The 18309-nt window shown below is 51.0% G+C and overlaps 6 protein-coding genes across 6 annotated transcripts; 5 read left to right on the forward strand and 1 right to left on the reverse strand.

Annotated features, from left to right (window-relative positions):
- Window positions 1-499: 499 nt before the first annotated feature.
- N7458_002962 (sedoheptulose-7-phosphate:D-glyceraldehyde-3-phosphate transaldolase TAL1) lies at window positions 500-1719 on the forward strand (the record flags this gene model as incomplete). Its single annotated transcript, XM_056906345.1, has 4 exons — window positions 500-557; window positions 623-634; window positions 740-1023; window positions 1099-1719. The coding sequence occupies 4 exons, from the start codon at window positions 500-502 to the stop codon at window positions 1717-1719; spliced, it is 975 nt and encodes a 324-aa protein (XP_056770452.1).
- A 1117-nt stretch (window positions 1720-2836) lies between these two features.
- sod1 (superoxide dismutase SOD1) lies at window positions 2837-3973 on the forward strand (the record flags this gene model as incomplete). Its single annotated transcript, XM_056906346.1, has 5 exons — window positions 2837-2849; window positions 3310-3489; window positions 3559-3710; window positions 3771-3867; window positions 3951-3973. The coding sequence occupies 5 exons, from the start codon at window positions 2837-2839 to the stop codon at window positions 3971-3973; spliced, it is 465 nt and encodes a 154-aa protein (XP_056770453.1).
- Window positions 3974-4415: 442 nt separating this feature from the next.
- On the forward strand, window positions 4416-7244 carry N7458_002964 (putative transcription factor (Snd1/p100); the record flags this gene model as incomplete). Its single annotated transcript, XM_056906347.1, has 2 exons — window positions 4416-4553; window positions 4722-7244. The coding sequence occupies 2 exons, from the start codon at window positions 4416-4418 to the stop codon at window positions 7242-7244; spliced, it is 2661 nt and encodes an 886-aa protein (XP_056770454.1).
- A 1229-nt stretch (window positions 7245-8473) lies between these two features.
- On the forward strand, window positions 8474-10058 carry N7458_002965 (SEC14 family lipid-binding protein; the record flags this gene model as incomplete). The annotated part of the gene is made up of 4 exons (XM_056906348.1): window positions 8474-8748; window positions 8821-8962; window positions 9037-9411; window positions 9474-10058. 4 exons carry the CDS (start codon window positions 8474-8476, stop codon window positions 10056-10058), a joined length of 1377 nt encoding a protein of 458 aa, XP_056770455.1.
- A 1796-nt stretch (window positions 10059-11854) lies between these two features.
- N7458_002966 (sterol desaturase family protein) lies at window positions 11855-12901 on the forward strand (the record flags this gene model as incomplete). The annotated part of the gene is made up of 1 exon (XM_056906349.1): window positions 11855-12901. One exon carries the CDS (start codon window positions 11855-11857, stop codon window positions 12899-12901), a length of 1047 nt encoding a protein of 348 aa, XP_056770456.1.
- A 2086-nt stretch (window positions 12902-14987) lies between these two features.
- On the reverse strand, window positions 14988-18300 carry N7458_002967 (uncharacterized protein; the record flags this gene model as incomplete). The annotated part of the gene is made up of 13 exons (XM_056906350.1): window positions 14988-15265; window positions 15334-15431; window positions 15513-15630; window positions 15682-15898; window positions 15957-16181; window positions 16228-16594; window positions 16658-16684; window positions 16742-16914; window positions 16968-17146; window positions 17203-17258; window positions 17310-17905; window positions 17960-18012; window positions 18072-18300. Coding segments are annotated over 13 exons (2616 nt in total), but the record flags the coding sequence as incomplete, so codon positions are not given.
- Window positions 18301-18309: the final 9 nt, after the last annotated feature.

The raw sequence follows: 18309 nt of genomic DNA on the forward strand, positions 1-18309 counted from the left end.
AGTCCTGGGTTTGGTCACGCGGAAGAAAAAAGTTGTGAAGAAGCAATTGTGTAGAATGGGATAGTCAATTGTGAATAACTACAGGAATTGAGTATGGTAATGGATCGAGGGTTTGGGGGGAAGTGAAAGTGGTGGTGGTGATTATCGTGCTCTGGCCACATTGCGGAAGAAGTATGTATCTCCGTGGAGGGGGAAATTACTCGATCAGCAAAGTCCCAGTCCGCTGGCGATTTCCTGCAGCGTCATTTTGCCCCACTCGGACATCCCACCACCGCCCCTGCACAGACCAGGTACCTACATTGACTATGGTGGTACTATACAATCCATATGTACCCTGACCTGCCCGCCAAGTATCGCCTTTCTGGTCCCAACGCCCCTCCTCTAAATACCTCCTGTTCGCCACTTTCTTCCCCCTTGCATCTCTCTCTCTTGATCTCTTCTTGAGCAATTCATATTCATCTGTCTCGTGAAATCTCTGTCCACCCACACTATCTACACAATGTCTTCCTCTCTCGAGCAGCTCAAGGCCACCGGCACCACCGTCGTCTGCGACTCTGGTAAGACCCAAGCTCACCCCTCACTCAGCTGACGCGGAATAATTGACTAACGCGCGCTTTTCCAGGTGATTTTGCCAGTATGTAACCTCCATTGACAATGCCACGAAGCCTACAAGGCTGTAAACCCGCGGCGTCCGCTCTCTCGAGCGACGATTTAGATGCGTTTGCTAACGTTGACACAGCTATCGGCAAGTACAAGCCCCAGGATGCCACCACCAACCCCTCCCTGATCCTGGCTGCTTCCAAGAAGCCCGAGTACGCAGCTCTCATCGACTCTGCCGTTGCCTACGGTAAGACCCAGGGCGGCACCATCGACCAGCAGGTCGATGCCACCCTGGACCGTCTCCTCGTTGAGTTCGGCAAGGAGATCCTCAAGATCATTCCCGGCAAGGTCTCCACCGAGGTCGACGCCAAGCTGTCCTTTGACACCCAGGGCTCCGTCAACAAGGCCCTCTCCATCATCAAGGTATGGCTGAAAAACAACCTGACGTGAATTACCCGCTATGATCTTCAATACTGACTCACTTCTTTTTTTTTCCAGCTGTACGCCGACAACGGTATCTCCAAGGACCGTGTCCTGATCAAGGTCGCCTCCACCTGGGAGGGTATCCAGGCCGCGCACATCCTGCAGTCCCAGCACGGCATCAACTGCAACCTGACCCTCCTCTTCTCCCTGGTCCAGGCCATCGCCGCCGCCGAGGCCGGCGCCTTCCTGATCTCCCCCTTCGTCGGCCGCATCCTCGACTGGTACAAGGCCGCTCACAAGCGCGACTACACCGCCGAGGAGGACCCCGGCGTCAAGTCCGTCCAGGCCATCTACAACTACTACAAGAAGCACGGCTACAAGACCATCGTCATGGGCGCCTCCTTCCGCAACACCGGTGAGATCACCGAGCTGGCCGGCTGCGACTACCTGACCATCTCCCCCAACCTGCTGGAGGACCTGTACAACTCCACCGCCGCCGTCCCCAAGAAGCTCGACGCTGCCGCTGCTGCCTCCCTGGACATCCCCAAGCGTAACTACCTCGCCAACGAGGCTGCGTTCCGCTTCGATCTCAACGAGGAGGCGATGGCTGTTGAGAAGCTGCGTGAGGGTATCTCCAAGTTTGCGGCTGATGCGGAGACTCTGAAGGGTCTGCTCAAGGCTAAGATCCAGGCTTAGATTGGGACACCAGCGGGACTGGACTAAGGCTGAGATGTTAAATTCTTTCTTTTTTTGGCTCTCTTGTTTTTTATTTTAACTGTCGCACTTGGATATGTTTTGTAAATTGGCGATCACCCAAAATGGCTTTGGAATCGGTAGATACGAATTGATGAAAACATTCTTTTCTTTTTTACGTTTTCCATGTTTGCTTGTTAGTCGGTGTACATGTATGGTAGGAGGCAGTGAGGTATTTGGATAGGTTTGATTCATCATATGAGGAACTTGGCATGTCGCAATTGTATGTTGCAATTGTATGTTGCAAGCAATTCTCCCCAGGTGCATTGTTGGTAAGGTCTTGATTGCAACTGATTCAATTGAATGCGAGTCATGGGTGTAATACATCCCTTACGCCTAGTAGTAGATACGGTTTTATCAGCACCATATACTGTGAGACCTTTCTACCAACAAAACAGGCACTCTTGTACCTTCTCCGGTGTCGGGTCCTCACGAGGCCGAGTCTTCCGAGGGTCCCAGCTTGAGGGAATCTGGGCTGGTCGGCTTATTCACCCGCACCCAACGAACCCCGCAGCGAGTGGAGAGGGGTTGGTAAGACAGGTATCACCAGAGTGATCATGTATTTTGAAGGAGATATTGAAGCACAATTGAATATGAGTAGAATATCTATTAATGCTTCCAGTGGCAATTCCTAGAATATCCCAGATTCAAGTGCACATCACCTGGTATTCACTATATGCTCGTGGGTGCATTCCGAGGTGGTAGGCAAAGGGCGGCAATTATGTCATTTCCCCTCGTCCCGTCGTCGCCCGCTTAGGCAGGTGGGGGATGTTTGGGCACCGTATCGTTACGTTTCCAGTGGTACCGATCTCCGCGGGAGTCCCCTACTAAACAGCTCTCCACCTGAGGTACTTTGCTTGGTAATTCGGTGTATTTGTTCTTTTACGTACCCTCCCTTTACTATCAAGTCACGTCAACATCACCCACTTATTATTCTTCCTCGCCCTCCCGCCTCCACCTGCTGCTCTTCTCTTTTTTTTCCCCAAGATTTAACAAATCCCCCCTTCTTTCCATCTCTATACCCAATTTCAAACCCCTTTCGATTCCCATAACCGTCAAAATGGTCAAGGCTGGTAAGTCGCATCTCATGGTGCTTGGGCTATCCAAAAGTCCCATATAGTTCTCTGCCCCGGCTCCGGATGGGATCCTGCGATCGGCCGAGGGGGACCTTGGGTGAGCACATTTGAGCACCTTTGGAGCTTCAACAGACCTATCGGCTGTCCTCCCTGTCCAATCCAGCTCTCCACTGTCCTTCAAGGTCCCTCAGGGTTCCTGGTGGACATTGACGTCCTCGAGGAAGCTTAGCTACGGCCTTATTTCCCCAAGCTACAGCTATAGTGGCGTTGCTCCATGCTGGACTGGCCCAGCTAGTCCGGTGGCCCGGCCCGCTATACTCGGATCCCCCAAGCTGTTGTGTCTGGGCACGCCTTGAGCCGATCCTTGTTTCTGCACCTAGCTTCTAGAATACACATCATCCAGCCTTATACACATCATTTCTTATGGGAACATATCCCCGCTAATGCATTCTCCCAGTTGCTGTTATCCGCGGAGACTCCAAGATCTCCGGCACCGTCACCTTCGAGCAGGCTGACGAGAGCGCCGCTACCACCATCTCCTGGAACATCACCGGCCACGACGCCAACGCCCAGCGTGGTTTCCACGTCCACCAGTTCGGTGACAACACCAACGGCTGCACCTCTGCCGGTCCCCACTGTAAGAATGTCCACTGCTCACTTCATACTTGAGAAATTCTTTATACTCACTACTTGTGCCATGCTCTAGTCAACCCCTTCGGCAAGACCCACGGTGGCCCCGAGGATGAGGAGCGTCACGTCGGTGACCTGGGTAACTTCAAGACCGATGCCGAGGGTAACGCCGTTGGCTCCAAGCAGGACAAGCTTGTGAAGCTGATTGGTGCTGAGAGCGTTCTTGGCGTAAGTTCTTCCCCCTGTGGTATACCTATCTACATCATGATCGTCTCTAACATTGAATAGCGCACTCTGGTCGTCCACGCCGGCACTGATGACCTCGGCAAGGGTGGCAACGAGGAGTCCAAGAAGACTGGTAACGCTGGTCCCCGCCCTGCCTGCGGTAAGTTGATATCCCATTCCATGAGACACTATATCTTCTGTGGTATATGCGATGTTCATGGTTTGACTGACTCGATTTTCTAGGTGTCATTGGTATTGCCGCTTAAATTAGCTCAACCCCCTGTTCATGTAGTTGGGTTTTGATATCCCCCCGCCATCTTCAGTCCTTGTGTATGAAGATGAAAAGTTCAGGATAGTCCCTGGCTAGGATGCAATGAATGCCAATGCCGTTTACTTTTTGCAAATTGTCAATTGTAAATATCTACTTTGTTCTGCTCCATACGCTCTCCTCTTAAGTATAACTCCCTGGCTGCTGCGGTTGAGCCATGCGTGGCCCGTGCCCCGTAGCTCGTAGCTCCGCCCAGACCGCTTTCCCCACAAACACCGGCCACGTTTCTCCTCCGAAGCTGTTCATCTCGCCGCAATTGTCCCCCTGTCAAATCTCCCCTTCCCTTTGTCTTCCTTTGTTCTTCCTCTCCGGTTCTGTTCCCTTCCGTCGACCATTCAGTGTGTTTCTCTGAGGTTGTGGTGCCCCGGTTCCTGTTCAGCATGCCTTTCGAAGCCCGTGTTAAGTCCGTTCTGTCGGGCGATACGATTGTGCTGTCGCATGTCACCAATCCCACACAAGAACGCATTCTCTCCCTGGCTTATGTCTCGGCTCCTCGATTGAGGAGGGAAGGTGATGAGGTATGTACTGAGCCGAGCTCAATTGCGATTCTATGTTTCCGTTTGCCGCGTTTGCTTCCCCTCTATCGAACCTCCATGTCACCCCCCTCATGTGATGCAGTCGTGTGCTCCAGGCAAGAGACGGCGTCCGATAATACTTAGTGGAAACTAACATTCATCTCATCACAGCCTTACGCCTTCCAATCCCGTGAATTCCTTCGTGAATTGCTCGTTGGCAAGGTCATTCAATTCCACGTCGTCTACTCCATCCCCACTGGTGCCAAGCGCGAGTATGGTATCATCAAGCTACCTGGCTTCGACGCTCAGCTTCCCGACATCAGTGTTCAAGAGGGCTGGACCAAGGTCCGCGAGGAGGCTGGCAAGCGAAGTGATGAGTCCGAAGAAACTCTCGCGCTGCTGGACCGGCTGCGGGCTTTGGAGTCACTCGCCCAGGATGAGAGCAAGGGTGTTTGGGCTTCTTCGAACCAGGGTCTGATTGAGACGAGCTATGAACTGGCCAATGGCCAGGAATTGGTTAGCAAGCACAAGGGGGAACAGTTGGAGGGTATTGTTGAGAAGGTTCTCAACGGTGACCGGGTTGTGCTGCGTCTGCTTCTCTCACCACAGGAGCATGTCCAGACCGTCGTGGCCGTTGCTGGTGTCCGCGCCCCTTCTGCCAAGCGAACCACCGCCGAGGGCAAGGAGCAGGCTGCTGAGCCCTTCGGTGATGAAGCACAACAGTTTGTCGAGTCTCGACTGCTGCAGCGCAAGGTCAAGGTCTTTCTGCTGGGTGTCACCCCCCAAGGCCAATTGGTGGCTACTCTTCTGCACCCCAACGGAAACATTGCCCGCTTCCTTCTGGAGGAAGGTCTGGCTCGCTGCCAAGATCACCACTCCACTATGCTCGGTGGAGATATGGCTCTCCTTCGCCAGGCTGAGCTCACGGCAAAGAACGCCCGCAAGGGAGTCTTCACCGGCCACATCGCTCCCAAGGGCACCGGTGCTGCGGCTATTGATTACACTGTCAGCCGTGTTTTGAATGCGGACACCATCTTCCTTCGAAACAAGGCCGGCCAGGAGAAGAAGATTAGCCTGACTAGCATTCGCCAGCCCAAGCCTTCTGACCCCAAGCAGGCTCCCTTCGCTAACGATGCCAAGGAGTTCTTGCGCAAGAAGGTGATCGGTAAGGGTGTCAAGGTCACTGTCAACGGCAAGAAGCCTGCCACGGAAGGCTATGAGGAGCGCGAGGTCGCCACTGTCGTACAGGGCAACACCAACATCGGCCTGTCCCTGGTTGAGGCTGGTTATGCCTCTGTGATCCGCCACCGGATGGATGACAATGATCGTTCCCCCGATTACGATACTCTGCTTGTGGCTGAGGCTGAGGCCCAGAAGGACGGCCGCGGAATGTGGTCCCCCAAGCCGCCCAAGGTTAAGCAGTACACCGACTACTCTGAGAGCGTTCAAAAGGCCAAGTTGGAGGTTGGCATTCTGCAACGTTCCAAGCGCATCCCCGCCGTTGTCGACTTTGTCAAGTCCGGCTCTCGCTTCACTGTTCTGGTCCCTCGTGAAAACGCCAAGTTGACGCTTGTTCTGTCCGGTATCCGTGCCCCTCGCTCTGCCCGTGGTCCCAATGACGCTGGCGAGCCCTTTGGCCAGGAGGCCCACGAGCTGGCCGTCCGCCGCTGCATGCAGCGTGATGTCGAAATTGGCGTCGAGACCATCGACAAGGTGGGTGGCTTCATCGGCAGTCTATACGTGAACAAGGAGAACTTCACCAAGGTCCTACTGGAAGAGGGTTTCGCCACAGTGCACGCCTACTCGGCTGAGCAGTCTGGTCACGCTACCGAGTACTTCGCCGCCGAGCAGCGGGCCAAGGACGCTCGCAAGGGTCTCTGGCACGACTGGGACCCCAGCAAGGAGGCTGAGGCTGAGGCTGAGGAGTCCGAGGTTGCCAACGGCACCGGCAACGAGAGCGAGGCTGCTACTGCGTCTCGTCGCAAGGACTACCGTGATGTGATGGTCACCCACATTGACCCAGAGACTGGTCGCCTTAAGCTGCAGCAGATCGGCACTGGCACTAGCGCGCTTACCGAGCTGATGAGCGCCTTCCGCGCCTTCCACATCAACAAGGCCAATGACACCCCACTGCCCGGTGCCCCCAAGGCGGGTGATTGGGTCGCAGCGCAGTTCACTGAGGATGGCAACTGGTACCGCGCCAAGGTGCGCCGCAATGACCGCGAGAAGGAGCAGGCCGAGGTGGTCTATATCGATTTCGGAAACTCCGAGATTCTGCCCTGGAAGAGCCTGCGCCCTCTCACCCAGCCCCAATTCTCTGCTCAAAAGCTGCGTCCCCAGGCCGTCGATGCCGTCCTGTCACTTCTGCAGTTCCCTACCTCTGCGGACTACCTGGATGACGCGGTCGCTTTCTTGGGCGACCAGACCTTTGACCGCCAGCTGGTCGCTAACGTCGACCACGTCGAGCCCGACGGCACCCTGCACGTTACCCTGCTGGACCCATCCGTCTCCAAGAGCCTGGACCAGAGCATCAACGCCGACGTGGTGCGTGAGGGTTTCGCCATGGTTCCTCGCAAGCTGAAGGCATGGGAGCGCGCTTCCACCGAGACTCTGGAGAGCCTACGAGAGCTGGAGACCGAGGCTAAGGCTGGTCGTCTGGGTATGTGGGAGTACGGTGATCTCACTGAGGATTAAGAAACTTTTCCCATATAATTTGTATCTAGCTTGCGGGAGGATTTACGGCGCATTTCGATGTCTGTATAAAATATAGGGATTGGCCCTCACAAAATAGCAAGTGCTGTAATATGCATGAAATGTTTGCTGGGCTTATAGGCCATGTTATCGATTGCTTGATGTTCATGGATTTACCATGTTCTACTGGATGCACTGAGGATTGTATCTACACATGAATGAGTGGTGTTTGTGTATTGCAGAGTGCGGCCCTGACAGTGTCGATCGAAGCATAATTGTCGATTAACTTTCGTTTGATAAGATTCATCGATTTGGCCATCTAATCAGCGACAAATCTAACGGACTTGGAATGCGGGCCATTTCTATACAAAGGACCACGAGAGAAGTCTATTATTTCGTTCATTAACTTTTTTCATAAAAAATTATACCATTCAGCCACCGGAATACGCTCCCGCCGCGCGGGTCTCAGCCTCTCGGACCACCGAGAACCCATGGAACGATCCGTAACAAGACTGAGTAACAAAATTTCTCCCCAGTTTCTTCTATTTCCCCTACTGCCATCCAGTACTATACCTAAATCTTACGAAGAGATCTAATCTCGTATTATTAAAGCTATCAAACTCACAAAATGCGCGAAAAAGCCTGATCTCTCGGTAATTACGCGAGAGTTTCACATTCCTACGCGGACCGAGTATAAGGTACTCCTAAAAGTAGTAATAAGGCACTACCTACCTACCCTTTCTGCATCTAAGGGGTAGAAATAGGGGTTAATCGACTGCTTAGTCGAGCTAAACTTGGTTTTACATATCCCTGAGATCGAAAAGTATGTAAATTTACTTCTCTTCTGCGAGTTGAAGCGTATCTCTTTGTTACGCTACGAGTACGAGGTATTACTTAAGCTTAGGTGAGCTTAACACAAGTAGCACGGCCGACAATATCAGTATTATTTCCTTAAATGCAGTCTTTTGTTGAAGTCGTAATTTTCCGGGACTACTACCTCACCGAATAGGGGGATAGACAATACTCTGTCCAGTACATAGTCTTGTCGCGGATAGAACCCTCCGCAAATTGAAGATTTGTTGCTGACCGCCTCTTCTTTCGCCCCGACATCTCCGCCACCACCGATCTTGACGTCGATCTTCGGGCTACCATCCTTTTTGTACAGTACACGCCATAGAGCCGAGCGAGAAAGGAGTCCCGGAGAAAAGACATTCAGAATCGTCGAAAAAAAAATGCTCTGGCGGACCAAGTCCCAGCACAGCCAGGCCTCGGAGCAGGACCTCGCGCGCACCGAGTCAGCGTCCAAGAATGACCCATCCGCAGCGGCGACTCAGGCCGCGAGCACGGCGTGGCTGGCGGGCCATTTGAACCACTTGACGCCGGAGCAGGAGGAGAAGTTTGTCGAGTTTAAGAATGTTTGTGCGGAGCGCGAGTATTACACGCCGGCCGTTGAGGCGGCGGAGGGCGTTGAGGCCGCGCCGGCCAGCCACGATGATGCGACGATGCTGTACGTTTGTATGACCGGGGAATAGTGCCATGTGTGTTACGCATGGGGCGGTGCTAATTTTGCGTTTTGCAGGCGGTTCTTGCGAGCGCGGAAGTTTGATGTTGAGGGGGCGTGGGGTCAATTCAAGGATACTGAGGATTGGCGCAAGGAGAATGCCCTCGAAGAGCTTTATGCGAATATCAACGTGGCCTCGTACGAGACTACTCGGCGGATGGTATGTGCTCCTACTACTGGGTCTATATAACCTGGAAAAGACCATGGACTAACTTTTTTCTCTAACTGATATAGTATCCGCAATGGACCGGTCGTCGCGATCGCCGCGGTATCCCCGTCTACGTCTTCGAGATCCGCCACTTGAACTCCAAGGAGATGGCCGCCTACCATAATACCATGACCACGGGCACGCCCGAGACGCACAAGTCATCGACCGTTCCTGCGCGCCTACTGCATTTGTTTACTTTGTACGAGCACCTGCTGAACTTTGTCATGCCGGTGTGCTCGGCATTGGCCCGGCCTAACCCCGAGACTCCTATTGTGGCCTCCACCAATATCGTTGATATAAGCGGTGTCGGGCTGAAGCAGTTCTGGAACTTGAAGGGCCATATGCAGGATGGTAGTGTTTTGGCCACGGCTCACTATCCTGAGACGTTGGATCGTATTTTCGTGAGTTGCGACTCGAACTTTCGCAATATCCTCTTCGAGTCTGCATTCTAACTTTCAATTAGATTATCGGCGCACCTAGCTTCTTCCCTACCGTCTGGGGCTGGATCAAGCGCTGGTTCGACCCTGTCACTGTCTCGAAGATCTTCATCCTCTCCGCCGCGGAGGTGGCGCCCACCCTTAACTCTTTCATGGAACCTACCTCCATTCCCAAGCAGTACGGCGGTGAACTCGACTGGCAATGGGGCGACATGCCCAACCTGGACGAGCCGGCCCATGAACTCCTCCAGAATCTGGAGCAGCCCATAGCAGAGGGCAAGGAGAGGAAGGAGATCATCAAGGGTCCCCTCTTGTTCAAGGGTGACAGGATCGAGGTCCTGGGCAGAGAGGATGGCAAGGAACGCCGGCAGACCATCCCTGTACCGGAGGCCAAGGTCCAGCCTCAGGCAGAGCAGGCCGAGACGGTCCAGGCCAACGGCAATGGTACTGCAGAGCCGGTCAAGGAGACCACCGAGACTGTTGTGAATGGAGATGTGGAGACCACGACTGCCCCTGTTGCCGAGAATGAGAAGACTGGCCTGGATAATGTGGCGGTGAACGTCAACCAGGTCGCCAGCCCGGAGGCTCAGGCCACGGCTGCTGCTGCATAGACTTGTTTACGGAAGCAGGACGTGATGAGTGTTGTTACTTCTGGTGTGTTTGAGAGAACGTGTTCAACAGTATGACCAAGCTCGACGACGGAGATGCAGAGGCAGATGCAGGTGCAGATCCTATAAACCGAGGTATATGTCATGTTGACTCGTTGTTCATTGTCTACTTTGCATGGCCCATATGAACGTGTTTAAACGTCTCTGCCTGGGTCCTTTGACATTTGGAATTTCCTGATTATTCTTCTTTTCCTCTCCCGTGTTGTTTTGCACGAGACTTTTGCATGTGCATTTGGTGATTGTCAAATAGAGAAGAGTCTCGGGTTTTTTTTTTCTTTTTGTTTTCTTATCAATCGCCCCAACGCTTTTCTTTCGGGACTAAAAGTCTTTTTAGGCTCTTCTTTTTCTTTTCTTTGGTGGTCGGTTTTCGGCCGAAGTTCTTTTTCATGTGTGTGGTTACTCATATGGGGCTCGTTCTCGTCCTTTATACTTCTTTTTATTGGTTATTTCCGTCTTCATTCCGTTTTCCATTGGCGAGGCAAGTTGCTGTTATGACCGTGGGATTTTAATGGTCCGTCTGTCCCACTGAGCGTCTTTCTGTGATTTACATTGAGTAGAGACGGTATGGTTGTCGATAGAATATACAGGTTTTATGATTTGTCGAGTATAAGATCAAAGTTGTCTTTAGAGTAGAGAGCTACACAGGAGTGTCTATTTGTGGATTACCGATGAGCGAAGTATATACGGAAGAGTCAGGTTTCATCTGCCGATCCCTTGCTGGTCTGCGTTTCACATGGGGTGTGATAATGATTGAGACGTACTGGTTACTAGAAGCGGTTAGATCGATATCCTGGATCGTCAGAGAATGTGAATGGTGGCGGGGTAAAATCATAGTGACGCAGGAATTAGAAACTTGCTTAATTCAGACTAGGAGTAAGTACTGAAGAGAGTCTCAGATTACTTGATCATGACTTGGAGTCCCTTGTAACTACCTAACCGAGTATATAGTTAGTTACTGTAGTTGGGCCCATGCTTTCCCGAGCATGGTCATCGGTCACCTGACAGAGGTCCAGTCAGGTGACTCTGTGCCCTATTTCTCGGGGAATTGAGACAGCCACTAAAAAGCACGAATTGAATAATCCAAATGATTCCAATCTGTTGTACGACCTGCTGCACGTTGTGCCTTAATTTAAATTTCATCTCATAAATCATTGGTCTCTCTACAGATGACCGGTCCAAACGCCAAAGCACAGACTACTCCTCGATCTCCTTTCCATCTCCCCGGAGTCCCGAACTCCCATCCCTCGCCATACCCACTTTTTCCCCTCCACCAGCACCAAATCGGCCCAGACCCTGGGGAAGCATGGCAATCCCCCAGAGTCAGGCAACGACTCCAGTCTAAGCGCACACGCTAAATGAGCGACGTCTGACTGTTGGGGAAGATGTGCACTGGGATGAGGTCCAAATCAGACGCGATCGACGTCATGCTCCGGTGCTTTTCAGCCAAATACGGATAGCCCCGAGGCTCACTGGGGCCCATTTTTGGTTTGGAAAAGTGGAGAATTCACATGTGCCGGGTCCTGGACTCCTGAGAAAGCCCGAGATGAATTCGCGGCGAAATGATCGACATGTTCGCCCACTCAATTTGTGAGTTTGACTCCGGGCTTCGACGGTGGACTCTTGGGTTTAAATCCACCCGCCCACCCCTCTCACAGATTGGGGTTTGGGGTTTTTGGTTTGAAGAAAGAAAAAAAAGAAAGAAAAATCGTTGAACTGCTGTTCACCACTATACGCCCGTCATGAGTGCTGAACGCAATCCCAAGGACTCCATGAAGTCCACCTGGCGGCGACAGGCACGCTCCGAGTGGACGCTTTTCCACTGGTTCTACGAAGTACTTGGCGTTCATCCAGAGCATCTCGATACCAACATCCCCGTCCATTTGAAAGAGGATGCCGTACCATACGTTCCCGACTGGTCCATGCACCGCTGGGTCCTCACCCACTCCTTCATCCCTATTATCCTGCAACACGCCTACGTCCAATATACGGGGCACAACATCGGCGCTATCGGCGCATTCATCCTCTACAGCATCGCTTTCAAGGCCATCGCCATCCACGAACTCCACGTCCTCCGCCGTCTTGGCCATATCTACGGCTTCCTCGATGGCGACAAACACTCCCGTGACGGGGTTCCCGATATTGGCGTCGCCAAGGTCGTCCGCTCCTTGATTTCCACCTCCACCTTCCGCCCTATGTTCACTGTCTTTTTCGCCTACCGCACCGCCCAGGCGCCCTCCTCTATGAGCTTCGCCTGGCTGCCGCTTGAAATCGGCCTATACGGCATCATCCTCGACTTCTGGTTCTACTGGTACCACCGTATCATGCATGATTTCGACGGTCTCTGGAAATACCACCGCACCCACCACCTCACCAAGCACCCTAACCCACTGCTCACCCTGTACGCCGACACCGAGCAGGAATTCTTCGATATCGCCGGTATCCCGCTGATGACCTTCTTCACCATGAAATTCATGGGCATGCCCATGGGCTTCTACGAATGGTGGATTTGTCACCAGTACGTCGTCTTCGCCGAGCTGGCCGGCCACTCCGGTCTACGTTTGCATGCTTCCCCGCCCTCCACGCTGAGTTGGTTGCTCCGCTGGTTTGACGCCGAGCTCGTCATTGAAGACCACGATTTGCACCACCGCAAGGGCTGGAAGAAGAGCCACAACTACGGCAAGCAGACTCGTCTGTGGGACCGGGTGTTTGGCACTTGCTGTGACCGGATTGAATCCGTACCGACGAACGTGGATTATGTGAATCAGTCGCACATGCCGTTGTATTGATGGGGTCTGGGTGTGGCGTTAGATTGTATAGATGATGTACTTTCTTCTGCGACGTTTCTCTATCTGATGTAAATAGGTTTATGACTTGAAAAATGTGGTCAGGGCGGAGTGATTTTTGTTGGATTTGTCTTTTTTTGTTGGTCTGTGTTCTTTGTTTTACATATAGCCGATTTGATACCATGCTAGATATGCCCCATGCCAATGATTGAATGATTGAAACTGTTTCGAGGTCAGACTGTGTGTAGTAGTTGATTCTTGCGTAGTGTAACATTCCTTCGCCTGTTCCTATCATGACGACCTCCTAGAGTTGGAGCCTATGGAGGACGGTATCTGGATTTTCTGTCGCCTTATGTCTTGTGCAAGGGCCTTTGAGTCCCCTACTATGGTTCCCTGCAGCATGAGGCTGAAAATAGGGGGCCTGGACAAACTGTCAATCACAACGCCCCGCACTTTCGACCCGAAAACCAACGAGACCGGATGATCTTCACCTTTTATACCAGCAATGGCGAAGCAAGATAGCCCTGGTAGATAGATTGTCATACGTTGCCCCTCCAAACTCCCCGATTAGCAGCCTCGTGAATACTTCCGACCTTCAATTGCTGCTACCTCACAGCATATCTCAAACACTTGGAGTCGGGAAAGAGACAACCCAGTTCCTGTACTACGGATCATACGCACAATCTCCGGTTTCTCTTTTCACAGTATGAGCTGCTTATCCGTACGGCTCAACATGTATCTGCGCTAGACCTGTTCAATGTCGCATTGACATGCCACGAACTATAATCGCTCATACTCAACTCACCAGCAGGATTTAACACGCGGAAGCAGCACACCATCTGCGACGGCCGGGGTTTGCGCCAGCGCCACAATTTCACCGGAATACATACACCTTGTTATCGCCATCTCTGGGATGAGCTGACGGACGGGCCGAGATGGGAAGAAGAAATCGAAGACCATTTATGGAATATCAAATGTGACCCATACGATGCTCTCCCGTGTCTTAAATGCGGGATCAACGTCTGCGAGGTAAATCCCCCCCAATCCATATTCAGTGCTCAGCCTGACCTTCCACTAAATCTCCTCCAGGAATGTCGATACGTACCACGGGTGAGAGACGCACCAAGATTCCACTCCCGCCGCAGACCCCATCTCGACGAGGACTTCGCAAGCCACACGCTCTTATGCTATTGCGCAACCTGCGACGAAAAAGTACAGAGCACACTCCCACTACGATTGTCGGAGACGTGTGACTGTGATCAGTATACCCGTTGGATATGCCATACGTGTCGGTGGAAGGAGGAAGAAGAGGATAGGGAGTACTACAAGACTAGCACTGTACAGCTTTGGGAAGACGATCCGGAATAGGATTCCACGGGGATTGTGGTTGGGGGATTCGGATCTTCATAGGGCGGTATGTATGAGGCTATTTTCACTAAGATTGGAGTGTTCGAGGTGCTGATAAATCGTTCTGTTTAGTTTTTGGTGTCCTTGTGGAAAGAGATCGCCGAGCAATGGAAATGTTCGTTGTATTTGGTGCAAGAGGAGGCATGATTTGGATACGTGGCACAAGGAGGATCCTTTTCATATACCCTATTTTGACGGGCCTAATGCTCCAAGTGATAATGAGATATAGCATGAAGATGGCTTGAAGATATGAAACAAATCAAATTTAGCAAATGTCGAGTCCTATACATAGCAGCACGGTGATGTACTCGACTTGGGCATACAGTAGAACGTGGTCAGAAATCTCCTGATGAACTAATCAAATTATTGGCGATTGAATTCGTTCTATTCAACCTGTACGTATTAGTCTCGGCGGCATTTACAGAAAGAACTTAATTATACTAGATTCTATTTTTAGACAAATAAAGGTATTAGAAAGAAGTCACTAGATATAATTCGATTATAGGACCGGATAGAAGTTGCTAAAGTCGATATTAACGAAAGAGGTAGAAAAGCAGGCATTGAAAGAGGAATTGAAAGAGGCATTGAAAGAGGGTTTGAAAGAGGCCTCTTTTCCTTACTTCTCGTTGCTTTCAATTTCCAGCAAAACCGCTTGAGCTTGATTCAACAAGCCTCGAATTACCCTCAGCTGTTCCAGGACGTCTCGTGCAGTTGCCCTATCATCGACGGCTTCCGGCATCTTCCCTTCTGCAGCAGCCACTGCTTGCAGATCATTGATCTCGCTGTCCACGACCTCGCCTACCCTTTTTTGAAGGGATTTGAAATGTAGATTGAGAGCCTGAGTCCACGCTTTCTGAGAAAGGGAATAGTAACCACCAACGACGCCACCATCGTTTAGGCCTTGCTGATTGGTGATATGTGCTTCCATGATCGTTTTGCGTCTCCCATCACTTCCAGGTCCTTAGTTCACCAACAAATCCCGTTAGCCATGGTTTAAGGATGTAGGCGGAAGGAATACCAGAACATACCTCCCTGCGCACTGGCAGATTGATAGGCGCGAAGCATGTATTTCGTGATGAAAGCGGTTTTGGTCTTTTTGCCCTTGGTCATGTTTTCCCTGATGATCCTGAAGCTTTCTTAGTCTCGCAATGATCTTCAACAAAAAGTCGCCGCAAAATATTCATGAAACATCAGCGTCTGTGCATACTTTGACTCTTTGAAGATTTTCTCGAAAGTGTGCTGGAAGTGCTCGATTATCTCTGCCTTTCGGAATTGAATGCCGTTGACAAGGCCATTGCGTGAATTAGGGGGCAAGCCATTTTCCACTGTAATTGAGTTGAGTCCCTATCGATTATAACAGATTTTTGAAAACTGACCTTGAAATGGTGCACAGATATTATTGATCCGATCGGTGATTTCACTCGCAAGGCGATCCGACTGTTGTCCCAAACAATTCATGAATTCTTCCCATGAATTGGTCATCTTTTCGCGTGTTGGACTGATCAACTCCGTGTTCCAGTTGTGGTTGCCAAGGGTTTGGGTCGAATGTATCCCATGTTTGCGACACGCCGCTGCAAATGACCCGTGCGCCCACTACGCGAAATGACAATTAGAGACTAATCGATTGAGCTCTCAAAAGGATTCAACTCACTTGTTTCCACCCGCTAAAGAGCATAGCGCATCTATCTTCCCATTCAACACGGTATTCATCTAGCAGCATGTGAGATACATCCACAAAAGGAAAATTCAGAAGTGAGAACTCACCAATTGCGCTGAGGATACGACGTTTGAATAAGTGCTCGAGATCGACACGAGTGCTCGCAACAAGTCCGCGACCAGGCTTGAATTCCTGTCCGCATTCAGTATATCTTATAATCTTGGTGATGGGGTCAAAAGAAAGGAAATCCTTCTAGTAGGCTTACCGAAATGAGTCCATCTTGCACCGTTTTCAGAACGTCAGAGATGCCGGAGGCTTTCTCCTGTTCATCGACATTGAATGCCCCATCGGCCCACAACTCAACGGACGAAATAGCAGCCGGAATTGCGATTCGGATGAACTTGGCGACGTGGCTCATTTGAGCTTCTGCAGGGATGGATTGAAAATAGCGACGCAGTTGTGGGATTCCACTGAGTTCAACACATGCCTTCTCTCGCTCGCTGTCGCCATTGCAGTTCTCCAAATAATCATTGTTGCCGACGCAGAAGACCTTCATGTCCTTGCGCGAGGGCATTGAAGCCATTTTAGCTATTGTCTTGTTGTTCCGCTGCTGGATCTGGATTTTTCTCTTTCTGGGTCACAAATTGTTAGCTGATGTTATGGCGTGTTCAAAATCTCCAAAATCAGTTCCTCACTCGAATGCCAGATTCGATTCCTCTTCACTATGATTTTGCGGGTTAGTAAGACTTCGTGACAAAAGTATCGTATATTCGACCTACCTCAATTCCATCCACTTCGCGACAAGCTCTTCTTTTTGAGAACTCTCGGCGTTTTTCATCGATGAACTGACCCTTTTCCCTTCATCCTTGACGCTTCGGATGCTATCGTCAAGACCTCGCAAAACTTGATCATCGTGCCGGTCACCTCTGTCATTTCCAGTGCCTCCAACCTCCTTCAGATAATGTTAGATTATGCAAGATGTTAAGCATAAATCAGTAGACTTACATCTGCTCTCGTGACGACGACAATTGCTGGCATCTCGGTCCACGTTTTCCAGTTGACTTCTTCAATTGTCTCATCCGAAAGGCATCGAGATATTCTGGTCACAAACCCGAGCACGTGACAATGTCTTTGGATGTACCTTTCGGTTGCTTCTTGCCTTGCATAATTCAAGTCTCGTAGGCCTAAAGACGCTCAGCAATTTCCTGGACTGAGTAACATTACATTAGAAATTGCCTACCTGGCATGTCTGCCAACACGAGTCCGGTCTTCAGGATGGGAGAATCCAGATATACCCTCGAATCAAGTTAGCAAGTTCCATGACCATTGGATGTGGCTTCTACAAACCTGATCAACTTGACAAAAGGCCAAATTGAGGGTGCGTCGCCTTGAGAATCAGTGGTCAGAAGGTCGAGCAACTCTGTACAACTTTCAAGACCGTCTGAAGCCCCAGTATATTGAGTAGCCTCTTTGCCGCCGGGGCGGTTAGACAGCCCCTCTATAGCCTTTTGTAGCAATGTGTTGAGAATGGCAGTCTCTGCCTCAAAGCTGTTCTGCTGGACAAGGTCTTCCATAGTCGGCGCATCGGGGCCTTTGAACAGAGCCTTGAACGTCTCCCGCGCGGATTGTTGGGCCTTCTGAAGTTTCACAATCTCATCCGGTTGGAGCTTGTCAGCTTCTTGCCCGGCAATCTCGGCATCATCTTCTTCATCGGAGATGTCGGAACTGCCAGCTCGTTCCCAGTCTGCACCAGCGGTACGTCGCACTTTGGGTTTCTCGAGCTTGAAATACCACTGCCTGTAATTATGCAGGTGATCTCGAAGGAAGTCCTTCATTTCATTTCGATCCATGAAATCGACTTCAACGGTGTACAGCTGATTGTGTCTATGATCCAACGCACGATACTCAACTATCACGCAGGTGCATGCTCCGATGTCGTCGTTCTAAACATTTGATTAGTAAATTACAAGATACCCTTAGAATTTCCAGGGAAATACCGTGCGTGCGAGACTGTTACCACCGAGGATTGAGTTAATGACGGAGCTTTTTCCTATTACAGTATTAGCGAATGTCTTTGCTGAAAGTATTAAGGCGAGAATGAAAACAGACCGACGCCAGTATTTCCAATGAGACCGACAACCCTTGTTTCTGGGTATTCGAATTTGCTCAATTTGAGGACGTATCTGCGTAGTCGATGCAAATTGGTTTTTGAATCTTTGGAAAGGTCTGAGCGTCCCATTATGGCGGCAAGCTCTTGGAGCTGCTTGATCACAGCTGCCAGGCTATCCTGAAGCCGGCCATTGTCGATTCCTTGATTCCTGTCTTGCGTCGCTTCCATGTCGAGCTT

Source organism: Penicillium daleae, assembly GCF_028827525.1.
Source record: "Penicillium daleae strain IBT 16125 chromosome Unknown utg000002l_segment0_segment0, whole genome shotgun sequence".
Taxonomy (NCBI): Eukaryota; Fungi; Ascomycota; class Eurotiomycetes; order Eurotiales; family Aspergillaceae; genus Penicillium; species Penicillium daleae.